Below are 24,485 nucleotides of genomic sequence, written 5' to 3' on the forward strand. Positions count from 1 at the left end.
ATCTCTTTCTCTCCAATTTCCCTTAGATCTTCGTGAATGGTAGAAACCCTTTTCCCCTTCGATTTCATGCGCTCCCTTTCACCTTCAACAACGGCGAGCGTTCTTCTTCCATCCCTTTTCCCTTTCGCTTCTTGCATGCAAGGTTGGCATTATCGCTGCCTCGGCCTTGACCCCTAAATCATCCAAACCCTAACCCTAATTTTCAACAATTTTCCTCATTCTTTCATAAAAATTCAATTTTTTTTACACAATTCATCATTCCATTGCCTCAATTGCGTTTTTAGATTCTTGGGTATATACGATTCGTTTGTTTTTTGATTTTGTGATTTGCGTCAATTGAACACGATGTTGTTGAGTAAGCAGAAGAAGAATCAGAATGCGAATAATGCGAAGAGGAGGTTGTTGATTAGCATCAATGTGCTTGGAAGTGCTGGGCCGATTCGATTTGTTGTGAATGAGGAAGAGCTTGTTGAGGCTGTTATTGATACTACGCTGAAGTCTTATGCACGTGAAGGGAGATTACCTGTCTTGGGGAATGATCACAGTGCTTTCTTTCTCTATTGTCCTCATCTTGGATCTGATGGTATTGATTTTTTTATTCAATTGCATAATTTTATTATTCTCTTAATACTCGGTTTATGATTATTTATTGAAATGGAAGATGAAACCAATAGTTTTGTTTATGAAGATATAGAGAGATGAATGAAAATTATAGGTTAAGTTGTAAGAAAGTATTGATGATAAATGATTTATCTTTGGACTAATGGTTAGTGAGAAAACATTTTGGTTGATATTGTTGAATGGTAGAAATTATGTTGTTTACTTTCTCACAGAATGTTGGTTTGAGTGGTAAGGGACTTGGGTGTTGTAGGCAAGTAGTCGATGGTTCAAACCCCGACTCTTGTTTGTTGAAAAAACTTGGAAAACATGGTGCACATCTTGCGTGCCAGCAGGTTCCTAAACTGTGAAATATGTGATTAGGAGCTTGTTTAGTGATCAAGAGTCTTGCGTGTTATGTTAATTATTCAGATATTGATGTTTTATGTTATTGAAACTAATTCAGTCTTTACTTATCTTGTTGTTAGTTCCGAGCTAATTTTGCATTGACATTGCATTGTTTTAAATCTTTTGACTTATTAGATTGTGGTGAAATCAAACAATTAAACATAAGTTTATGGTGAAATCACCATTACTTCCATCATACTTGTTTTTTAATGCTTAGAATTGATTTCTAATCAAGCTAACCCTCTCTCTGGATTGTGGTTTGATGGTGCAGCGGCTTTGAGTCCTTGGGATAAAATCGGATCACATGGAGCTCGGAATTTCGTGCTATGCAAGAAGCCACAGGCGGCTACAAATGAGGCAGCTGCTGAAGATGGAAGTGGGACTTCATCACTTCCACGCAGGGGAAGTGGTAGTTGGAAGTCTTGGTTCAACCTCAACCTTAAAGTTTCTTCCCATTAATTGATCAAATTGAGAATGTGGGGAATCAAACATTTGCTACAATGCTTTATACAATTGTTTGGTTTTTTTACTTTAATGATCCATCTTGGCTGTGTTTGTTTCTAGGTTGTCTCTGTTCACACTATCCAGAGACAACAACTTTGAATTCTGGCAAGAATAAAGTATTTCTGATTTTTTATGTATTTGGTGATAAGCCATTTAACTATTGATGGAATACAATTGAATTGATGTTTTGCATTTTGCCAATTTTTGGCTTGAAGCTTTCTTATTATATCTGGATGTTGTGCGTTGGATTCATCGAATGTAGTTTTATAAAGATTTCCATTCAGTTGACAATGTGGGAAAGAATATAAGTTTTACTTATCTAATCTTATAAGTTAATAAGAAATCAGATATGTAGGTAATGGTGTACAAGTTCTTTGCTTGGACCAGAACACTAATCATTTAATGTGTTACTTATATATTCTGTGGTTGATGGACCAAATGTGGGACAACAGCAGCTGGTTTTTGTTTTTATTCAAATAATAAATCTGCGAACACTTTGGTGGTTAAGAATGTAATTTAGCTCCAATGTTGACCATAATAGATTTTTTTTTTTTTTCGACCCTGTTCCCAAAAAAATTTCCAAATCTGACCCCCTTTGACAATTATAGACAGAAATGACCCCCTTTCTGGTAATTTTTTCGTTCTGACACACACGAAAAATAAATGAAAATTCATTACCGCAATTCCAAACTGCGGTAATGAATAAAAAAATTTAAAAAAAATAGACAAAGCCTGCTCCCCTCTGCCGAGCCTGCCATGTGTGTCAGAAAGGTGGCTCATTACCGCAATTTGAAACTGCGGTAATGAGGAAAACGACAAAATAAAAAAAATACCAGAAAGGGGGTCATTTCTGTATATAATTGTCAAAGGGGGTCAGATTTGGAAAATTTTTCGGGAACAGGGTCGAAAAAAAAAATTCACCATAGAATATTGTTTCTTGGTTTTTGTATAGGACATTTTAGGATTCTTGGTCTTAATTTAGCTCCAGCACAACTAAATGTCTCCACCTATCGACAGAAGCTAAGAATCTTGCAGCACGTGAAGTGCTATCTCCTCCCACTGACCACAATAGGAGCAATACGGCTGCACTATATTCCAACTAGCCAGTCTAGAATTTGTCAGCAACCTGTCATGGACAATCAACCATTTAAAAAACACGTACACGCTCCATGCTGATCTCAATTTGCCAAATTTTGATTAATTTGAGTACTATTCGTAACCAGAATCCCTGCAAGAATATGATAAGCACTGCTAATCGTGAAATCACCTTTTCTATCATCCAGCCAAATTTTTGAGTCTGCGCCAATATTATCATGTGGAGGAGCAATAGCATGGAGTTTGCTAAGAATTTCTGCAGGAATTTATTGTTGCAGCTGTTCTAAGTTCCAATCCCCAATCTCATTAACAATATCACTCAAATTCCAATATTTCATGACAAAACATACACAAGAACTTGACTCCACAGACTTGATTCCCCTTTTTAAATAAAACCTAACTCAGTTTCATTAGGCGAGCATCATTCATGCAATCTAACCTTCTCAAACCCAAATTAGGATTCTCTCAAGCGGAAGAAAAAAAACAGGAAATAATGTGAGAATCTAGACCTTTGAAATATAAAGAGAGGATAACGTGAAAATTGAGAATGATATGGAGAAACTACAGTAGCAAGATCGTGGTTATTATGCATGGATAATGTTAAGATTATACAGTGTATTAATTGCTTATTATAACTGTTTTGGTCGATAAACCATGCCATACTAATACTAATTGGGTTGGTTGATATAAATGATCCTGAATTTGAGATAGAAAGGGATTAATGACCCTAATAAAGGCACTTAATTACTTATGAGTTGTGTTATTTGAATAACCATTTTAATGACAACTAATGGGACAAATAACACTTGGACGACATATCATTTGGTGACATTGGTGACATTGGCCAACCACAATGTCACCAAATACTATGTCACCCAAGTGTTACCTGTGAGTATGAAAAAGAAAGTTGTCATAAAAATTGTTAAAAAATAGTTGTACGAATATCATTTCTCTTTTGTAAATTGACATGATTTTTATTAACAATTCCATTACAAACTTACTGTTGGGAACAAAGTCACTGATAATAGTTCGCTTTTCTAACGATTATAAAGATAACAGTAGGCTTTTCTATCAGTGCTACCGATACAAAACGTTTTTTGTTTTGCACTACAACAATGCCTCATGGTACACAACAAGTGAAAGTTGAGAAACGCATGAGAGGCAAAAAGTGAGATGATCCATTTCCCTCGAACACAGATATATTGATGACGTGAAAGGAGTTGTAACTCCTCATTTAATTCAATTGTTTGTTTTCTTTTTTCGTTAGGTTCTCGGACAATATTCGGATTTATTATAAATGATTGACAACACGTCTTTGAAAACAATTGTCAAAGACTTTTCATAAGTGGTTCAAGATAAACTATACTCCCTCCGTCCCGGAATATCTGACCCATTTTCTAAAAAAAAGTGTCCCAAAATAACCGAGTCATTTCAATTTTCAATACAACTTTCATCATTCTCAATACAATATATTCCACTTTCCCCTTTATTTATACATTTTTTTTAATCTGTGTGAAAAACCAAACTGGCTCAGATAAAACGGGACGGAGGGAATATATTGTATTTTGATGTTGTTTGTCACTTCGTCTATAAAAAAAGGAAAGAAAAAAATATTGTATCTTCTTTTGATGACTACTATCGGATCATACAATTTCACATGATAATACAACAGACCACCCCACTCCAAAAAATAAATCTTTCTATTCTCTTTCTCCTCACTCCTACATCACAGCGATGCCTCTTCCTTCTTGTTCCTTCAAAAACCAAGGCAAAAGGAACACGGAAGGTTAGGTGGGTTCTTAAGAAGCTTGTCTCACATACCTCAACTGGAATGCGCACTAAAACTGGTTTGAATTCAACCCATATTTTAACCAACCCATTCTTTGCGATAAGTATAACAATTGTAAACTACCAGAAGCTACTAGATGAAATTTTTGTTGAACTTTTATATCCAAAAGCCCTTATAATCACAGCTTAAGCAACAGTCATAAATGGTGCTAATTTGCTTAGCCTGTAGAATCAAGTAAGTAAGTAACTTTATCAGGGTCACTAATCCCTTTTTTTCATCCCAAATTCATGACCATTTACATCAACAAACCCATTTAGTGCTAGAATGGCATGGTTTATTGACCAACACAATTCTAATAAGCATAAATAAACAGTAAATTTCAACATTATACATCAACAAACCCATTTAGTGCTAGAATGGCATGGTTATTGACCAACACAATTCTAATAAGCATAAATAAACAGTAAAATTTCAACATTATCCATGCACAATAACCACCAACTTGCTACTATAGTTCCTCCACATTCCACAACCACTGTCAATATTATTCAGTCTTCCATTGCAAACTTACTATTAAGAACAAAATCACTGATGATAGTCTGCTTTTCAAAGAATTATAATGATAACAATTGGCTTTTCTAACAATGCTACTGATACAAAACGTAGTTGATTGGGGTTTTGAACTAAACAGTGCCACAATAGTACAAAAGAAAGCCTCACCAAACAAGTCTGGTTTTTCCTTCTTTGGAATAAATAAGATTCAAATAGTAAGAAAAAAAACCCAATACTCATCTATTTGAATTCATTCATAGATTTTTGCGTTACAGAATTTTCCTTTAAATTAATATCACCTCAGATGCGTGTTTTCAATAGTTTTCAGACGCAAAATATACAGATGTAACATACAAACTGCAGCCCTTCTCTCAACAACCTTTGGAAGACAAAATCCCCGCCCTTCGGACAAAATAAATATGTTACACATAATAGGTAACGAGGAGGACTAGAACAATTACCATTGAAAGCATATCACTACCCACGGATTCAAGATCAAGCGGTATCATTTTGTGAAGGGCTATACTCCAAGTCAGACAGGTACCTAGGCAAGTATACTTTTCTAAACATTCATCTACAACTAGCCTTGGGCGATATCAAGTTCTTCTTCAGGCTCGCACTCCGTTGCTGAGATTAAGGAAGCAGTCTGAATCTTTCCAGCATGATCAAGTCGCATCAAAATAACTCCCCTGACCAAAATTCACCAAATAAAATAGTCATTACAGAAGCAGTAGGTATCCAAGACACTTGTCATAAGCTTATAGCTATAATCTCAGAATCAAATAAGAGGGAAATATACAACATGGACATAATTCAAATTTACCTAGCAAATCGGGATTGAATTGAAATATCCCGAACTTTAATCCTGTTGACTGTACCACTTTGGCTAACAAGAACCACTTGTTCATCACTTTCACCATCCTCTGTTGAGACAATGATTTTTACAATAAAATAATTTTGTAGCAAGAAGTAAAATCGGTACTTCTAAAGGTTCAACTTCAACCCTGGCGAACCAGTGATAATTACATATTGCTAATTTTTCAAATAATATTAAGTAATTATTTAAGATAAATATTTAGACATAGTAAACCTTATATTAACATATAATAATCATATGCCTTCTACTTGTAAAGATATAAATAAATAATCATATAAGTTATGTAAGATGAATAAATAATAGAAGTCATGTGTGTGTCCAGAAAAATCATGTGCGTATGTCAATATAACTTGTTAAGTATTTATTTGGCTAAAAGAAATTATTAATTAAAAAAATCAATACAATTTTTTTTGAAAGAAAAACAACTCCAACTTTAACCAGTTTTTGACTGATTCTTAATGGTATTTTTTGGATAAAAATAATGTACACGTGACCAATTTTCTGCTTAAATCACTACACCATCTAGTCTAGTCCAGTCCAATTTTTTAAACAATGATCAGAACTACAACCAAATTATAAATGATAAACTAAGTTACATTGAGGGAATACCTGCTAATGTGAATCCTACTACAAATACGGCAGCAAGGCGATCTTCCGCAGAAAACTGAAACATAGGTGAGAAAGACAACATATTTATTTTTGAATGAACAGTTTATTGTCAAAAGGATCATGGCAGTGAAAGGAAAAAATACCTTGTATCCAATCAGACCAACTCGATTCAAAGAAGACATTCGGAAACGGCTTAAAGGAACCCGTTTTCCATGACCACTCTCGGAAATAAACAGCAGCCATGGGCCATCGTAGCTCTTTCCACTGTGGAAATAAAGTAAATAAATATATTAAGAACAAATGTAATAAGTTATTCCCAAATAGCATTTATATGAGAATTAGTGCCAAAGGGCACAAAGAATAACAATAATTATAACACCGATGACAATAACTATACAAAGAGATTCCCATCATTTTTATTATATAAATAAGGCTATGCATGCCAACAAGAATATTCAAACCACAATGCCATTTCATAGCTAATATTTTATTTTGTAATTTAAATATATTTAAACCTTCCAAGGAATTCCAAATTTTGAGCTTTAATTAATAATATTAAAACTACAAAATTAATGCCCAGTGCCAATGCAATTCTTGTTGACAGAACATCCCAAAAATATACCAATATCATTTAAAATGAATTTTATATCAGTAAATATACAAAACATTAAACACAGAGAAACGACATGATCATTTTGTTGACCTTAAAACATTAACATTATGGAAAACAGGCAATTATGAGCACATCTGAACAATTAAAAAGACCAAGGACAATTTTCTAAACCAGATCACCCCGAATTCTGACATAAAAAAGCAAGCAAGGTCTCATCATTATTACTTGCTCTCAGGAAGTTTTGATATGGTTTCCAAGTTGTTCCACATGGCCGCTGGAATAATGTCCACACTTGCCATCCTATCCCCTTCTTTGAGTCTCATTGCCAGTGCACCCCTTGTATTTCTTCCTAGTGTACGAATCTGAACTTAAATCAAGACAGAGTATGTAAGAACAAAATTTTACAGCACATGGCAATAAACTACAAACCAGACTCGGCAAAGAAATATTGGCATTTATAGCAGTTTACTTCGATAGAAGTACATCGGATTAGCTTGTTTGAGAGGTTTAAAACATACGATTACAATGTGATTTCTGTTTTTGAAGTTATAGGGTTTACTCCTTTAGAAAGAAAAATAATACCTGATAATAAAATAAAATTGATATTGATGTGAATGATATATTAGGTATTCTTACAAAAGACAAAGCACTAATCTTTATTTATTATACTAAATACTACCTACCAAATGCCTAATATTAACTATTTAAGAAAACATATATAGGGAAAAATGCAAACTAATCCTAGGATATAATCTAAGATTCTCTAAATTACTTTTATGATACAGTGAAGATATTACAATATATTTTACACATATCCCAAAAACAGTAAAAATTTACCTATACTAAGTATCACTCTTTCATAAGGAAATACATGTTAGTTGAAGAAAAGATTACTTTGTAGTCTACCAAATTCAGGGTGCAAATGTCATTATATATATAGTCATTTAGCACGAATGAAGATTAAAGGTCAGTTCTTGACATCAGACATTCAAAACTTACTATGAACTTCGCATTTTTATATTATATCTTTATCCTCTCCTTTCCCCTAATGCCTAATTCTAAATTTTCAAACACCAAAATTATTCTAAAGAGGTAAAAGATAGCAACTTGAGGTAAAGGTTTTAGTGGTTGTTTAGAAATAATAAAAGATAGCAACTTGCCTTACTGCATAGACTCAGTATGACCATTCCATTGTGTGAAGCCATAGCCACAAAGTCATCATTTGTGCAGCAACGGACCCATTTCAGCTCATCACCGGGAACCTTTGAAGTTAAATGATATGTATGAAGATTCATAGACGGATTTTAACCACTAATCTAGTCATAGGACAATAATATGAAAACTTAGCAGTGTAGACAGAACACAAATTTGAGAACAAACCAATTGAATTGCAATGATTCCAGTCGATCTGATAGACGAAAATGAATTCAAGGGTACTCTCTTGATATATCCTTGCATTGTAAGCATCAGCAAGAACTGATCTTCGGTGAACTCGCTCACAGGAATTATGGATGTTATTCTTTCACCATCAGATAAAGATAAGATCTGGCTCAAATGTAGCAAAAGAAAAACAAACATGTTATTTAAGGCAACTTGTGTTTCAATTCCTTTGTTCAACTGTTTTTATAAAGAGGCACAATTAAAAGTGCATATATAAAAATATTGTTTTAAAGATGGTGAATAACTCCATTAAATTTTACTATCTCAATCGCCACTCTCTAAACCATTTTACGTGCCCATAGGTAAATTAAACACACAGACAAATGTATTTGTTTCTCATTTTTCTCCATCATCCCACTTTCAGCTGAACCTTTATGTTATTGCATACAGGCATTGTATACAAGTATACCGATTATTGTGGTATATGTGAGGGAATGTTGGTGTGTACAGAGAGAATAGGAAGAAAGAAATACCTGAACCAGGGGTGTGCCAGAAGCAGTCCGGCTACATTCTGGTATCTTGTAGGCACGAGCTGAGTATACTGTTCCCTTATCGCTGAAAATTGGATTTCACAAGCCAAATAATATTCAAATGTGATGTAATTAAATCAACTGCTAGGCGATAATTTCAAAGACTAACAGTAATATAATCAACCACAACCAAGAAAAGAAACAAAAACTAAGGATTCAAAATAAATGACCAACTCAGATAAAGAACGACTGTTAATAACAACAGCTAAACCGTCCAACAACCCCCCTACATGTTCAGTACTAGCTAGAGAGCATCTCCAGAAACAAGTCAGGACCCAAAAAAAAATAGAGAGCATCTCAAGAAAGAAGGTGGCACCAGAAAGAAGCTAAAACATAAAGCCATTAAATATAGATTTTTTTATATATGTCTCCTAAAAATAGAGTATCCTATATTTTTCAAGTGCGACAAAAAATTTCAATAGGCAGTGAACAAAAAAAATAAAACCAAGTCTCTTCATGTTTTTTCTGCATTGACCAGTGGGTTTGCACAAATTTCAATAGGCAGAGATCAGCTCACTTTAGGAACCACAAAGAAAACATACCTGAAATAAAGGACAAAATCATGTGCACGACAAACGATGAAATCAGACATTGAATCATTCATTTTTAATTTGCCTACTGACTTGCCAATTGTTCCACGATGTTGTAGGTTAAAAGTATTTGGCTTCATACGCTTCAAATAACCTTTTTCACTAAGTGTCTGAAATTAAAACACATTGTCATGAACATAATACTCATTTAGTGACCAATAGATAGAAGAAAGATGCAAAAGTAAGATTTAAACTATAGTTGCCAATACCAATAGCATTTCTTCATTTGGGATAACATCAATGTCTTCAAGTTGACCATTATCAGTGTCCTCCAAAATTGAACGCCTTGGATTAGCAAACTTATTTTTCAGATCAATTGCTTCTTGTTCTATAACCTAAACACGAGAAAATCAATAAAATGGTCAGTCCCAGATAAATAAATTATTTTTCAGCAATGCTAATAGCCTCTCTATTGAGTCATGAGTCGCCCATACAAAACTTAAAGAGAAGTATGGTTCACTAGATCTCCAATATAAAGTTCAACTATAAAGAATTGTAGTCAAACCCAAACTTTCACTTACAGGTTGTTCAGAATTGTTTACGACAAAGGCCTATTTGTGACATCTTTCTTTGTTTTTTTTTTTTTTGTTTACCCTAACTACAAAAAGGACACCTTATTTTCCCTTTATGTTATAGTATAAGGAGAGAAATTAGAGATTTGGGGCTACAGTAGAAGTTGTTACCATGTAACTAAAAAATGACGGGTTTGTGAAAAACAAAAAATACTTTAGTTGTCACTTTGCATGATTCAAAACATTAAAAATAGGAACCAAAGTGAAAGCAAAGTCACATTATTCCAGGCTTCCAGCCCAATCATTTTGGTGAAAAGGATAGATGATGGAGATTCTGTTTGTATTTCAATGCTGTAGTAACCTTCACCAACGTCCAATGCTACAGTACCTGGATGCTGCTGTCCAGTTGCGGTTTCAAGGCCAGTGCCATTAACACTTCTTGCTAAACAAGCCAAGGATATTCCAAACAAATATTAAGTCTAGTGGAAACACACCATTTAAGAGGCATTCCCAGCATTTCAGCTGGACGACAAGGTGGCTTCGTTTTATTTTATTAAAGAAGTGGGGTATTGGTAGGAGACCCCTGAATAGGAAGTTGTATGATGAAAGCAGAATGGCAGTAACAGGGAAACTAAGTACAGTTGGGAGTAAGATTATGTTGGAAAAAAAAAATGAACTGAGTAAGGAGGGATACTATGAAGAATTAGGATGTCTGCGAATTTTTTAATCTAATAGCCTGGATGATTCTTTCAACTCTTCATACTGTAATTCTGTATTTCTAACTAGTCATAACAATGCACCACTGGAGCACATTGGAACCCGGATTGCCTGCAGTCCCGGACTGCAATCACAGTTATGGGGTCATTTACCATCCAGGTTCAGCATATTTGGACCTAGGAATTTCTCAGAAAAATTAATTCTTTTTATAATTTGTGATCCAGTATTATGATCTATTATCCTCTACTTATGCATAATATTTATTTGTTAATTGTAGGAACAACGTTAAAAATTTACTTGAAATTGAAACTAATACGATTTCATAATTTTTCATACCAGCACTTGGGTAATTCCAGTATTACACTGAATAAATAGATTTAATAAGCTAACTCAGTAATTAGCCTAACCAACCAAAATTACTAAGCTAATTCAGTAAGTTTTGAATGAGAGGAATACAGATTCAAATTGATACTATACCTCCAGTATATTTTTCCTGCTGGACAAAAGTTCCTCTAACTTGGAAATCTGTTCGCTCAGAGATTTATTTTCAGCCACAAAGTTGTCACTCTGCACAGTTCAAAGCTTATAGTTCTAAATATGCTCCTAGCACAGGTAAACTTAAAGAAATTTAAATAAAATAGAACAACAATAATTCTAGTCTAGTGAAAGGTATGATTCAAGTGCACCTCACGAAGGGTCAGTCTTCTTAGGCTCATGTCCAAAAGAGCTTCAGCTTGTTTCTCAGAGATATTGAACTCTGCATAAAGATATTCACATTCACATTAAACATCCAAAAGATAGACAATTCCAAGTCATGATTACATGGATTTAATTTCAATAAAAAAGCATTTTTCAAAAGACGGATGAAAAATAGAGTTTCCAACAACGTCTAAGCAGGTAGCCTCTCAATATCATGTCTTGGAATTCCATATTCCAATGAGAAAATTTGGAACAATGAAAATTAATAAACAAGCTTAAAATTAGGAGTTCACCATTCTGTAGCCCGGCTGCAGCAATTGAGTTACTTGAAGCTTCGCGTATTATGCGAATCACCCCATCAAGATTATCAAACCCAACAAGAATACCCTGAATGTCACATAACATACATTTACAGTCAAAAAGTTGATTAGACAAGTGCACTTTCACTAATTAGTCTAATCATTCATTCATCTTCACCTAATTGCTTACGCTTTTGGGATAGTTGATTCTTGACATAATATCAAATGCACATTGACATCGGTCTAGAGTTCAATATTGCCCACAGAAAAAGAAAAAAAAAATCCATATGTCGAACTTGGTAGCTTCGCATTGGGCATTTATTTGAGTAAAAAGTATTTTTTTGTTAAATTCATAACTTAGCACCAGTTGACCCAATTCCTAAAGATTGTGATCAGTACATTTTTTTGGTTGAAGGGACCAAACCGAACATCTTGTGGTTCACCAATTTCAGCCAGACTAGTTTCCCAGCTTTCAACCGAATGATTGTAAACCACTCTACTGATGACATATGTACAAGCTTTATACTAACATCACAAATTGACAGTACAGATACACAAATAGATCCTATGTTTTTTGTGACATACCTCGACAATATGCCTTCTCTGTTGTGCTTTTGATAACTGAAATCTTGCACGTCTCTCAACAACAGAGCATCTGAAGTCTAAGAATGCCTGAAGTAACATTAAAAAGTAAGCCAGGAAAATAAAAAGTAGCACTCCAACTTCAAAAAACAAATGCATCACCTTACACACAAATGACCAAAACCAAATAGGAAAAAAAATAATTACAGGATACACACCGGTATAAGATGCTAAAAAATATCAGTGACTCCTAGCAGAAAGAATGGGTCATCATGGAAAATAGATATTGAGTGTAGTTTTCAAATTAATAATTGTGGCTGCATTACAGGTTAAGTTTAGATGCTTCTATAGCTAGTACAGGAAGAAAAACTGAAAATCCATAATACATCACCAAAAACTCAAAAGAAGGCTTGTTGGCTAGAGGCCTTTTAAAGAGAAAAGAAGTTAAAAGAGCAATTTGATAATGAAGCTTGGACATGGAAAAAGTTACTTTACACCAACTGTGAGCAATAAATTTAAAGATAGGTTGAACAAATTGCAGTTACAGTTGTGATAGCTAATGGTTAGCTATTCAGTTGTTACTGGAAACTAACTAAATTGACTAACATCTGAATAAACTAGGACCGAGAAGATTATTCTCTCACAGATTCATGTAGTTTGGTCTCTCTCTTAGAAATAATCATTTTCCAAATAACCATGGATATGGCACAAACTGTAGACTACTGAGGCCAGTAAGTACTCACCTGCAAAATTTCTTTCAGTCCCATTTGTTTAGGTTTTCCGTTAAGAATGCTACAAAATTAAGGCAAAAAAGGTATGTTCAAATTAAGATGTAAAGTATTAAAAACAACAATAACACAAATTTAACAAAATCAAGAAGTGAGAAAAAATAAGCTAACAAATTAGATAGAACCCACAGAGCTCAGATCATGAACAAGAACAAGCCATATGTATTTGGTTTAGTGTATAAAGAACCAATGGAGCTTTCCCTTTCATCACGAGTAAAAAAAGAACCATCTATCAAATGGAATAAGATAGAGGTCTGGCTCTGGCCTATGCTATTCCACAATTCATAATCAATATGTTTAGTCTAACAAGCTTTTCCTCAAATATCCCAAGTACCAGAAAGACCCCCCATTAGCCCCCAGGGGGTTCAGTGAGTGCAGAACTATAATCATTCCAAAAGATATTTATTTATTAAAATACAATTCCTAGACATGAGGGGAAGTAATAACAATCAAGTGTCAGAATGGCATCAACGATCAGAGTATTTAAATTGGTTATTTTGAAGAAAAGAAAAAGGTGAAGGCAACCAACTTACCCCACCATGTTACAACTAAATGTAGACTGCAGAGAAGTTAAGCGATAAAGATTATTCAAAACAATCAATGGATCTGATCCCCGCTTCAGCTGCAAAGTGGGTGAAATTAGTCATTATCAAATACAAAACAATCTTTTTTTCCATCTCTTTTTGGTTTCTTGCATGTGTCATAGAACAAGAGAATATAGGAATTAGGACTGGCTTATTTATATATTTCACCTCAATGACTACACGCATTCCAGAACGATCACTCTCATCCCGAATATCACTTATCCCATCTAAACTCTGCATAGAAAACAAAAAAACAATAAAAAAAATGCAAAAGGAAATTTTTTAGGTTATAGCTGCCTGTTAAAAAAATGCTTGGCACCCTTCAAAAAACCAAAGAGGGCAGAAAACACCAACAATATTTGAAAACATACCAAGTCGAAACCTCTTACGTATAAACATAAGATAAAGATATGAGCGTATGAGACAAAAATCATATGCAAAGTCAAAAGGTTTAAAAAAGTGTTAGAAGAGGGAAAACAAGAGAAAGTAAAATTGGTATTTCATACATTCATTGAATCTTTTCTAAACTGAAGAATGTCATCAGATTACAAGATCTTTTCTAAACTGAAGAATACAAGAGTTTATATGAATCTTATTCTTCACTCTATTGGGGCTAAACCTGGACTCATTTCTAACTAACTAAGAGGCAGTTAAGACTGTTGGTGCTGATGTAGCACTTTAACAAAACCAACTATTGCCATGTGGCCCTATAACAAGCTGTCATATTGGATATGAACAGCAAACCCTGAAATAACTATCTCAAATACCCACGCAACAAGATACAAGGCCAACACAATATCTCTAAAATATCTACAGAAAATTGTATTACCTTTGAGAAGGCTCTACTAGTGTGTTTCCAACTAGAACTTGGGGTTTATCTATAAGCTTCTGGGAAACGAGAGATCAGAAGTTTGGCTGAAGTTCAAAAGGAGAGCCAACATGAACCAAAGGAACAGGTAGAAGTCGATAAAGAAAAATAATCAAGGGCAGTGTCCAATGAAGAGGCCAAGAATGTGGAAGCAAAAGCAAAGGCATAAAATGGTCAAGAATCAGAGTTATATATGAGCTATCATGTATGGGGATAGGTCATGGAAAGTAGTCTAAAAATGCAAGAACCTGCAGAGCCAAAGGTCATGCAACGGATGAGGGCGACAAAGGTATGTACTTTTTTGTGAGGTACACTGATAGCATCAATGTAGTGTGGGTGATGGCGCGGATAATATTATGCGGGTGTCAAAAATACAAGAGCGGGTGACAACCATGAAAAGGGGATCTTGTGCATGCCGGAAGACCCACCACCACCCCCTAAACCATCTGACTCAATGTTAGCATGTAGGGAAGACACCAATGGCGACAAAGTTGAGGATGTCAAGGGCGATGACTGGTAGAAAGACTTTGGAAAAGTTAGGCTGGGAAAGAAAAAAAGCTTCAAAAATTTTTTTATATAAATAATAATCAGTATTGTCTCAAAAAATTTACAAGCCCCAGGTTTCAAAATGTAAGGTACAAAACACCTTATTTAAAAAGTGACCTCACAGCAGTTAGATATCTAGTTTTAGAAGTCATGGCTATCTTTATCCCTCAGACAGTGCCTTATTTCATTTAAACAGAAGTCTGTTACATGCAATGTCTGGTAAGAAGAGATTTACTACATTTGGATGAAAAAAAGAGGAAACAAAAAAATCTTATTGAAACACATTAATACCTTGCTTTCCACAAGGTCGGCAATCTTCTCAACCAAAGCTGATTTGTTTGTCTGGTAAGGAATCTATTCCAATCATAAAACAGAATTTGTTAGGAATCTTCCAAAGCAAGTATTTCAAATGTCAGAATCTGAAAGAATCTAGAGAACTACCTCTTTAATTATTATTGCAGACCGTTTTGACTTAGAATCAAGCAGTTCAACATCAGTCTTCCCTCTGACGACAACACGTCCACGACCAGTACGGTATGCTTCTAAGATCCTTAAGAAAAATAAGTATATATCATACCAGACATCACATTGCATAAATTTTGGGAAGGCACAAAGTCAAAACAAGGACACAAAAGGATCACAAAATTTGATACACCATACTCGTGAAGGTTTAATATCAAACTTATGGATTAAAACAAGGTCACATAGCTTTCAAGTGCCACGGACTTCTGTAACAGAAATTTTCAGCTTCTCTTCAAGGCTTGTTTTATTTTATGAGTGAAGACCCATTTTGGTCCCTCACAACTTTCTGATGGACCAATTCAGTCCCTGACAAAAATAAAACCCAAATTAGTCCCTAATATTTTCATACCGGGGACAAATCAGTCCTTCTATTGTAATGAATCAGGGACTACTTCGTCCACATTATGAAAATGTCAAGGACTAAATTGGGTTTTATTTTTGTCAGGGACTGAATTGGCCGGTCAAAAGATTGTGAGGGACCAAAATGGGTGTTCACTCTTATTTTTTATTTAAAACCCTAAATTTCTATTATGTAACCAACATTCTTGACTGAAGAACGAAAGAGATGAAAATGCAAATAATGTATTATGCAACAAATCAACTATCCATATACCATCACCAAAATATTTGTCATGTTTATTAATTTGCAACTGACAAGTAATCATAATTAGATTGCACTAGGGGGGCTGGGTAGCTCAGCAGGTTTGAGCTAAGGGTTAAGGAGTTGGAAGTCCAGGGTTCAAGTCTTGGCAAGGAGAAAAATAAAAAACTAACATAACATACTAACATTTGCCATTCAAACAAACAAATAAATAAATAATTAGATTGCACTACCAGCTAAAAGGAATGTTATGAGCAACATATTTTAAGCTTGTATCGACACAGATAATGCAAACTTGTCACAGCCAAAATAAAAAATTAAATCTTTATGAAATATTCATAAAAGGGTTAAATATGTTTTTAGTCTCTATATATATACCAACTTTTCGTTTTAGTCCCTCTAAATTTTTCCTTCAACTTTTAGTCCCTATAAAATTTTCAATCACTACTTTTGGTCCCTATTTTTAAGTTAATTTTTGTATTTTTTTGATGAAATTGTGCAAAAATGTGTAGAATATTGTAAAAATCTCTCCCAAAAAAAATTAGAATTTTTTAACAAAACATAAATTAAACATGAATTTTTAACCGCCAAAAATATAAAAATTCATGTTTTTTTAAAAATTCTAATTTTTTTTGGGAGAGATTCTTATAGTATTATAAATTTTTCTGCAAAATTTTATTCAAAAATATGAATTTATACATATGAGTTTACTTTAAAGGAGGGACCAATGAATTTATACATATGAGTTTACTTTAAAGGAGGGACCAAAAGTGAAGATGGAAAACTTTTGGGGGACTAAAAGTTGAAGAAAATTTTAGAGGGACTAAAACGAAAAGTTGACATATTTATAAGGACCAAAAACATATTTAACCCTTCATAAAAAAAGGGATCCTTCAAAAACTTGATAGACTTACCCAAGGTTTCCCATAATCAGCCCTCCTGTTGGAAAGTCGGGTCCCGGCATGTATTCAAGTAATTCTTGCAGCTACAACAAACCAGGAAAAATTAGAAAGTTTAAAAGGAAAGAAGGGAGAAATTAAAAAGATTTAAAAGCATACAAAATAGCAACTAAAAAGTAATAATAAAATAACCATGCTTTCATTTCTTACGAACTCTGAATTGGCCATTTGTGTTACACAGCTATGCGAATGAACAGTTCAGAAGACAATTCTTAATTTTGTTAACTGGCAAGTTTGTTGTGGAATTAGCTCTTTCTAGTTAGTGGAGAAAATGTGGTTTGTTGTAACAGTGACTTTCTAGTTGTGACAACCACCAACACATTCTTCAATACATTATTATGATTGATCCATTGTCAAAGAAGCTGACAAATTTGACTCATAAATTAATCACAAAGTATAATGTTACAGAGAGCGTCCGGAAAAGTGTAATGCTAGTATTCTTTTTGCAACAATAATGTTAATAAAATCTGAAAGAAAAAAAGAGGTCAAGACTCTGAAACTGTGCTTTGTTAGCGTTTTGTGGTGCATCTGGTTGTCCCTGTGTTTTTTAATGGATTTCCATTTGATCAAAAAAGAGAGTAAGATTTGGCACTCACAGTGGCTTCTGGATTATGTATCATAACACAGAGCACATCTACTACTTCCCCGAGATTATGAGGAGGGATATTAGTCGCCATACCAACCTGGTGAATATAAAGAATACAGAGCTCTACATAAGAAGATGCATACTTTAACAAAGAAAAAATATCAGGAGTTCCAATATGCAAAAGGGGACCGAAAATCACCGCAATCCCAGAAGAACCATTCAACAGTATGGTAGGAAGACGAGCAGGTAGAAGTGATGGTTCTTTCTGTGAATTATCAAAATTTGGAACGAAATCAACCTGCAATGAGGAACAAATACACATAAAAAGTAGTCAATATTAATGTCAAAGTAAATCAGAAAACCCAAAAATTGAATGACAAAGAACAGCAGTGACTGACTGTATCTTGATCTAGATCTGCCAACATCACTGCTTCAGCCAATTCCTGCATATTTAGACCAAGAACCAATTAAATTCCTTCAAACTGTATGCCAATATGCAAATCAATTCAAAGAACATGAAAGAAAAGCAACAACCGCAAATCCAAAACTCTAGTCAATTTGTTTAAGGCTAACAAAACTTCATGACAATCCCATAAAGCAGTGTTTGGACAAGAAAGACTCCTAAAAATCCCCTCCCTTCGAGTATCCAATATTTCATTTTCATATCTATGCATACTAGATTTTTAAAGCAATTAATGGACGAAACTTTTACTTAGAATCTATTATTTTTAATAAAACTCCATACAATATTAAAAAATCTGATAGATAGAAAAAATAGATAGATAAAAAAATATTCGAATTTCTTACCTCGATCTGCAAAAAAGGTATACTTTGTAATTTTTTTAATCTGAACGAAAGAAAAATACAACTAAAGAGGACAATAAAAGAAATTAAAGTAAAATACAAAGTAAAAATAGGATTCTATAGTAGTTTCCTAGACATACAAATTAGAAGAATATATAAAACTTTTTTTTTTATTATTTCACGAACAAGATTCAAGAATAATATTATTTAATATTATTTGATAAAAGGAGAGTAGTATGTCTGGGGATCAGATACCTACTACAGGCCAAGCAGCTAGGAAGAAATGTAAAGAACGAGAATTGTTGAAACTAGCATATTGGAAGATCAATCGGCCAAAATAACCATGAGCCGCTACAATATTATAGGTTTCTTCCTCTTGACCGAATCTGTAACCTTCATTAGCAGATTCATTTTCTGTGGTTTCCCTGATCAAACTAGAAGTTACCAATTTCCATCTAACCAAGAACTATGTAACAAATTCTACCAATCACCAAATTAATATGGAAAAGTACACTTCCACCACCCTCTAGTAAAAATGATTAAAATGGTAGTGAGTTGTTTGGTTTAATTGAACACAAAGTTCTTAAGAAATTGTCTTTTTAACACTCCCTTGCAATAAGAAAAATTAAAAAACAAAGGAATAAGACTCTTTGAAGAAGAGTATTTCAAGACCATAATCATTTGTTAGCAACAAAGATTTAGATCAGGAATATGTATAGGATGTCCAAGCAACACAAATTTACCAAACAATAATCAACTAATAGTCAAGAACTGATCATTCATGTTTAGATTAATCCTGCAAGACCCAATTTTAACAATTCTTTTCAGCACATCATGCAATAGTTTCTCAAGAACAGACCCTTCAGACTTCAGATCTTTAGCTAAATCAAGTACAAAAAACATTATTTTAAAAGCAGAATCATTTCAAAAACGGTTTGATGTACGTTACACGGTCTTTCAATTTACTTCTCCTTCTCACACTTCTGAAAAGGAAACAAATCTCAAGAATATAAAATTTCAAGTTTGGTGACTTGAAAGTTTGATATTTTTCAAACAAACATGGATAAAAAAAATAACTGTTTGTTTACTGACATCAGAACTCTGGCATGAATAAAAATTAGTGCACATCTTCTTTACCAGTAATTAACGAGAACAAACAATTATTGATTGGAGAGTCCATTATATAAAACTTTTTGGCATAAAATTGAAAGATTAATTAACAAGAACAAACAATTATTGATTGGAGAGTCCATTATATCAAACATTTTGGCATAAAATTGAAGGTAAAATTATTACAAAAGTAGAGTTCAGACTTAAAGAGTAAGTGGTTAAACATATACCTCCAATCTGCACTCTGTGTAACGCATGGCAGCAGGAGGGTCAGCATCAATCGACCCAAAATTTCCATGACCATTGACCAAAGGACTTCGTAAAGAAAAATCCTGAAAAACATTGGAAAAAATATAAATATAACAGCAGAAAATAAAATAAGATTACAAGTCTAAGAGAGAATCACAAGGTTACTTGTAAGCTAAAAATAATAGAAGCCTTAGATAAATCATGATAAGATACATAATCTTAATAAGTTTCCATAGACTAGTTATCTTATCATATATAAACTCCCTAAAAGTAAAGAAAGATATAATTTATAAATAACCTAAATAATAATACTATTATCAAATCCCTAAAAAAAAACGCAATCAATCATGGACCAATAGCCATGGTCAACTACAAAATATGATAGCAATTTTATAGTAAAAAAAAAAAGTATGATAGTAATTTAGAGAAGAAAAGCAGTTATTGAGTGTTTGGATTAGCATATTTTACGGATATAAATTATTATATTGGCTCCTTTTATCAACTTTCTATGATACTACAGTTATTGATAAAAAAAAACATGATACTACAGTTAAGTAGTCATTGACCCAGCAATCCGGTATATCTTAAGATGAAGAGAAAATAAAAAAAAATAATGTTTTACCTGGGCCATCCGAACCATGGAATCATATACGGCAGTATCTCCATGAGGGTGGAATTTGCCTAACACCTACAATAATAATGAGGTATAGCAACATATATCAAACAGTAAAAATGGCAGTCGGTAATACACTACCCAAACTTCAAAATCAAACATACTTCTAGATGAATCTATTGAGATCTTCATTATTATTAACTAGTATTTAAAATTTCGATATTAACCTCCCCGACAACTCTTGCACATTTCTTGAATGGTTTTTTGGACGACAGACCGAGCTCGTGCATTGCAAATCTGCATTCCAAAAATTAGTGTCATGCAATAACATCTCAATTAAGAAGTGTCAAATTTTAGCAAACTCAAATTGTCAAAAGTGTGACGCTATTTGCAGTACACTGAATGATGTACAATGGATCCACATCTTGATTAATTACTTTTTATTATAATTTCCTATTTTCCTAAATTCCCCTCAATTCAAAGATTATGTATTTTATATAATATTACAATAAGTGGTTAGTAGGTTTATTTGTCTATTCACATTTGATATTAAGTTGGAAAATGACAATGAAAAGAAATAGGTGGAGAGTGTTAGTAGACAATTAGGAGTTCAAATTACGTTCCCCTAGATTATTGCTGCTTTGCAAACTATTAGTGGCCATCTCAAAATCATCCTATAGAATCAATGAAATAAGGAATGGCAGGTTTGAACTAAACATACAACAAAAAAAAGATTATTACAATTAATAAACCAATGCAAGGAAAGAAGCTTTTGACCGAAAATATCACATGTAACCAAGGGTTGCTTGAATCAAAAGCATCATGACTAGCAAAATGACAACAACCAATAAGTCACAAAATTAAAAACAGCACAATGGCTTGCCAGGCATAAATGTGAAAGACCAATTTGACAGTAAGCTGCAACACAATCACATATACGAACATAAAACACAAATTTGCATTGTACCAAACAAAAATCTCAATGTGCAAATTTAAAAATTGAGATGAGGGTTACTGGAAATTTCTAAAAATTAGAAATTTTAAATGTGCAAACATAAATAATTAGGGTTAAAAATTTTGACCGAATAAATGTGCAAACATAAATACGAAAATTGTTTGAGGGTTACTGGAAATTTCTAAAATTTGAGAAAATATGTAAAAAAAAAAGAAAACAAAAACCAATTCAGTTCACAAATTTCTAAAATTCCTCACAGCAGAAAAATCACTGATCACAGTTTCCATCAAACAGAATTTTCCCACACTCACACAGTCGGTCATCATCAGTAGTCATTCGATCAAGATTGGACGGTCCAGATTTAAGCTCAGTATTTTAAACATAAAATAAAAGTCCACTTTTGTTGGACCATCAGATTAAGATCGAACCACTGCCAATGAGGGAAAATCCATGTCTGCATAAATGCGGAAAAACCCAGACCGCAGGGAATCCAAATCTCAAATATCACATTAATTGTTAAAGTAGTACAAGACATTCAACAAGAGAAAGAAAATTAGGGGAAAAACAATCTAAGCTATTAAAGTTTCCCCCATTTATATTTTAGGTGTGGAAAGTTGTGTTCGTGTCTGACACCAACACATGTGATTACATTCAATTCAGTCATTTTCTCAAATTACTACCAGCGTCAACGTGTCAGTGTTTCACAATTTCTAGCTAACATTAAATAATATAGTGAACAAAAATTCTAAAAATTAAAAAAACATATACTTCACAAAATTCTAAAATCTCTCAAACAAAAAATAAAATACTAACAGAATCCTTCGATGAACAGGCTTTAACCCATCCCTCACATCAGGTAAAGCTCTCCCAAGCAGCACAGACATAGCATACGCCATATAAGCTTCCGTCGCTTCTTTATGAAGCTCCGTAAGCACAATCCTCCCCTCACTCCTTTTGACAACATCACTGCCGTTATCCACAACCGTCACGCTACCATTTCCCTCTCGTTCCGGTTCATCCCGCCGAACGGAAGCAGCGGCAGCCTTGATAGAAGTGGAGGGACGGCGTCGGGTGGAGGCGGAGAGGAATCGGAGGTCGGAGGTAGTGCGGCGGAGAAATGAGAGGCGTGTGGTGGGAGTGAAAGGGGAGAGTGTGAGGAGACGAAGTGCGGAAGAGAATGCCATAGAGGAAGAAGAAGATGAGGAAGGTTGCATAGGGTTTAGGGTTTTGACATTGGAGAGTGTTTTAGGGATTTTGATTTGTGAAAACGATTCTTAAACCCTTTTCTCTTCAGATTTTGATGCGCGCCAAGGTCTGGATTTTTGGATGCAATGGAAATGGAAAATATCTACAATTTCTATCTTGTTTTTTTTCTTTTCAGTTTTTAATTTAATAATAAATAAATGTATGCAATGGGTTAAGTGTTCTAATGAAATTTAATACTCTCTCTCCTTCTCTAAATAATTGTCGTTTAAGGTTTATGCACGATTATTAAGGAAATGATTAATTATGTTGATTTTAATGATAAAATTGGTATCATTTACTAAAACACCCTTATTAATTGTAGTTAGTTGAGTAGTTAAGTTGGATGAAATTAAATAAATAAGGGTATAATAATGGAAAAAATAATAAATGTTGCATTGATATTCTAAAGTGACAATTATTTTGAGAAAAAAAAAAGTGGCAAAAAGACAATTATTGTGAGACGGAGGGAGTATGTTAGAGCGTGATTTTGAATATAGTAGTACAATCATTCATTTATTGGAACATACTTTTTGGATCAGTATTTCTTTTTATTTTGTCTTACCCTTTTCTCTATTTTTTGGAGAATGTGTCATAGTAATTTGGTATTCACCTCGACATATTATGCACATTTATATCTTGGAGCAAACTAAACTAAAACTCGAATCTATCTTTTGGATGTCATTCTACTTTATTCAAACAAACTCACAACCAAAAAAATCATTTAGGGTTTGTTTGGAACCACCGATAGTCTAAGGAAAGAAGCACGTGAGGAAAGAAAGTTTATTGATCTTTGTGATTCCACAGTTTGGTTCCCTTATAAACAGCTAAGGAAAGAAAGATTTATGTGGGTCCCATGCCAGAAAATGTTTCTCTTCAAATTGGTGAGGAAACTGCTTGGATATACTGTTGGTTAAAAAATCATAAAAACCACTCAATTAATACAATAAAATAATTAGTATAGGATTAAAATAATGCAGCTAATATCATTTATCAAAATTTACGAATTAAAAAATATGAAAAGAACATATAAGTAAAAATATCAAAAACTAAAAAAATAAAATATTTTGTATTAAAACATAATTTTATTTAACTTTCTATATATATATAGTATATCGTAAATTTAATATTTATTATGTATGTGTATATATATAAATGTAGAGATATTTATGTCCTTTAATAAAAATAGATCTATCTTTCCTTCAACTTTCTTTCCACTTTCTTTGATACCAAACAACTAAATAATCATCTCACTTATTATGAGAGAAGAAATGAGAGAATAATAGAGAAAATAATATTGTTGTTATTGATCAAATGAGAGTGATTACAACTTATATAGGCATTGTGTAGGAGCACAGTTGTTACAATGGTAATCACATAGGATATAGAAACTAGATTAACTAACTAATATGAACTAAGGAAGCTATCTAGTTAGGTAACTTGCTGCGCAAGTTATCATCATTCTCTTCTTTATCTTCATGATGTAATATCCCCCCACAAGTTGGAGGATGGTAAATATCAACCATGCCCAACATGGATAAAAGAGTCTGAAATGGTTGGGGAAGCAAGGCTTTAGTGAAGAAATCAGCAGTTTGAGCTTGAGAAGTGACTGGAAGAAGCTTCATCCTGCCTGCCTGAAGCTTGT

The 24,485-nt window shown here is 33.5% G+C and overlaps 2 protein-coding genes across 2 annotated transcripts; one reads left to right on the top strand and one right to left on the bottom strand.

Annotated features, from left to right (window-relative positions):
* On the top strand, nt 1–1,710 carry LOC146953269 (uncharacterized protein At4g22758). Its single transcript, XM_085708460.1, has 2 exons — nt 1–583; nt 1,277–1,710. The coding sequence occupies exons 1-2, from the start codon at nt 346–348 to the stop codon at nt 1,462–1,464; spliced, it is 426 nt and encodes a 141-aa protein (XP_085564586.1). The 5' UTR covers nt 1–345; the 3' UTR covers nt 1,465–1,710.
* A 3,382-nt stretch (nt 1,711–5,092) lies between these two features.
* On the bottom strand, nt 5,093–22,926 carry GYRA (DNA GYRASE A). The gene is made up of 27 exons (XM_085708461.1): nt 22,412–22,926; nt 20,871–20,940; nt 20,653–20,718; nt 20,012–20,113; nt 18,266–18,310; nt 18,067–18,165; nt 17,878–17,964; nt 17,237–17,307; nt 15,641–15,749; nt 15,491–15,553; nt 13,954–14,019; nt 13,735–13,823; nt 13,157–13,205; nt 12,417–12,503; nt 11,826–11,919; nt 11,520–11,590; nt 11,311–11,400; nt 9,814–9,939; nt 9,557–9,714; nt 8,958–9,039; nt 8,425–8,589; nt 8,210–8,306; nt 7,270–7,411; nt 6,575–6,695; nt 6,432–6,486; nt 5,769–5,868; nt 5,093–5,634 (listed from the first exon to the last, which is right to left on the bottom strand). The coding sequence occupies exons 1-27, from the start codon at nt 22,810–22,812 to the stop codon at nt 5,526–5,528; spliced, it is 2,814 nt and encodes a 937-aa protein (XP_085564587.1). The 5' UTR covers nt 22,813–22,926; the 3' UTR covers nt 5,093–5,525.
* Between the last annotated feature and the right edge of the window lie 1,559 nt (nt 22,927–24,485).

Source organism: Medicago sativa, chromosome 1 (genome assembly GCF_051527215.1).
Source record: "Medicago sativa cultivar Bolivia chromosome 1, Bolivia_mono, whole genome shotgun sequence".
In the NCBI taxonomy this organism is placed as follows: Eukaryota; Viridiplantae; Streptophyta; class Magnoliopsida; order Fabales; family Fabaceae; genus Medicago; species Medicago sativa.

Excerpts from the sequence above, each read along its gene's own strand:
- LOC146953269 (XM_085708460.1), top strand. The coding sequence starts at position 346 with ATGTTGTTGAGTAAGCAGAAGAAGAATCAGAATGCGAATAATGCGAAG. Across the intron at positions 584-1,276 it reads TCCTCATCTTGGATCTGATG|CGGCTTTGAGTCCTTGGGAT; the intron begins GTATTGATTTTT and ends TTGATGGTGCAG.
- GYRA (XM_085708461.1), bottom strand. The coding sequence starts at position 22,812 with ATGCAACCTTCCTCATCTTCTTCTTCCTCTATGGCATTCTCTTCCGCA. Across the intron at positions 20,941-22,411 it reads CCTGTTCATCGAAGGATTCT|ATTTGCAATGCACGAGCTCG; the intron begins GTTAGTATTTTA and ends TTTGGAATGCAG. Across the intron at positions 11,920-12,416 it reads AGAGAAGGCATATTGTCGAG|GGTATTCTTGTTGGGTTTGA; the intron begins GTATGTCACAAA and ends TGTGACATTCAG.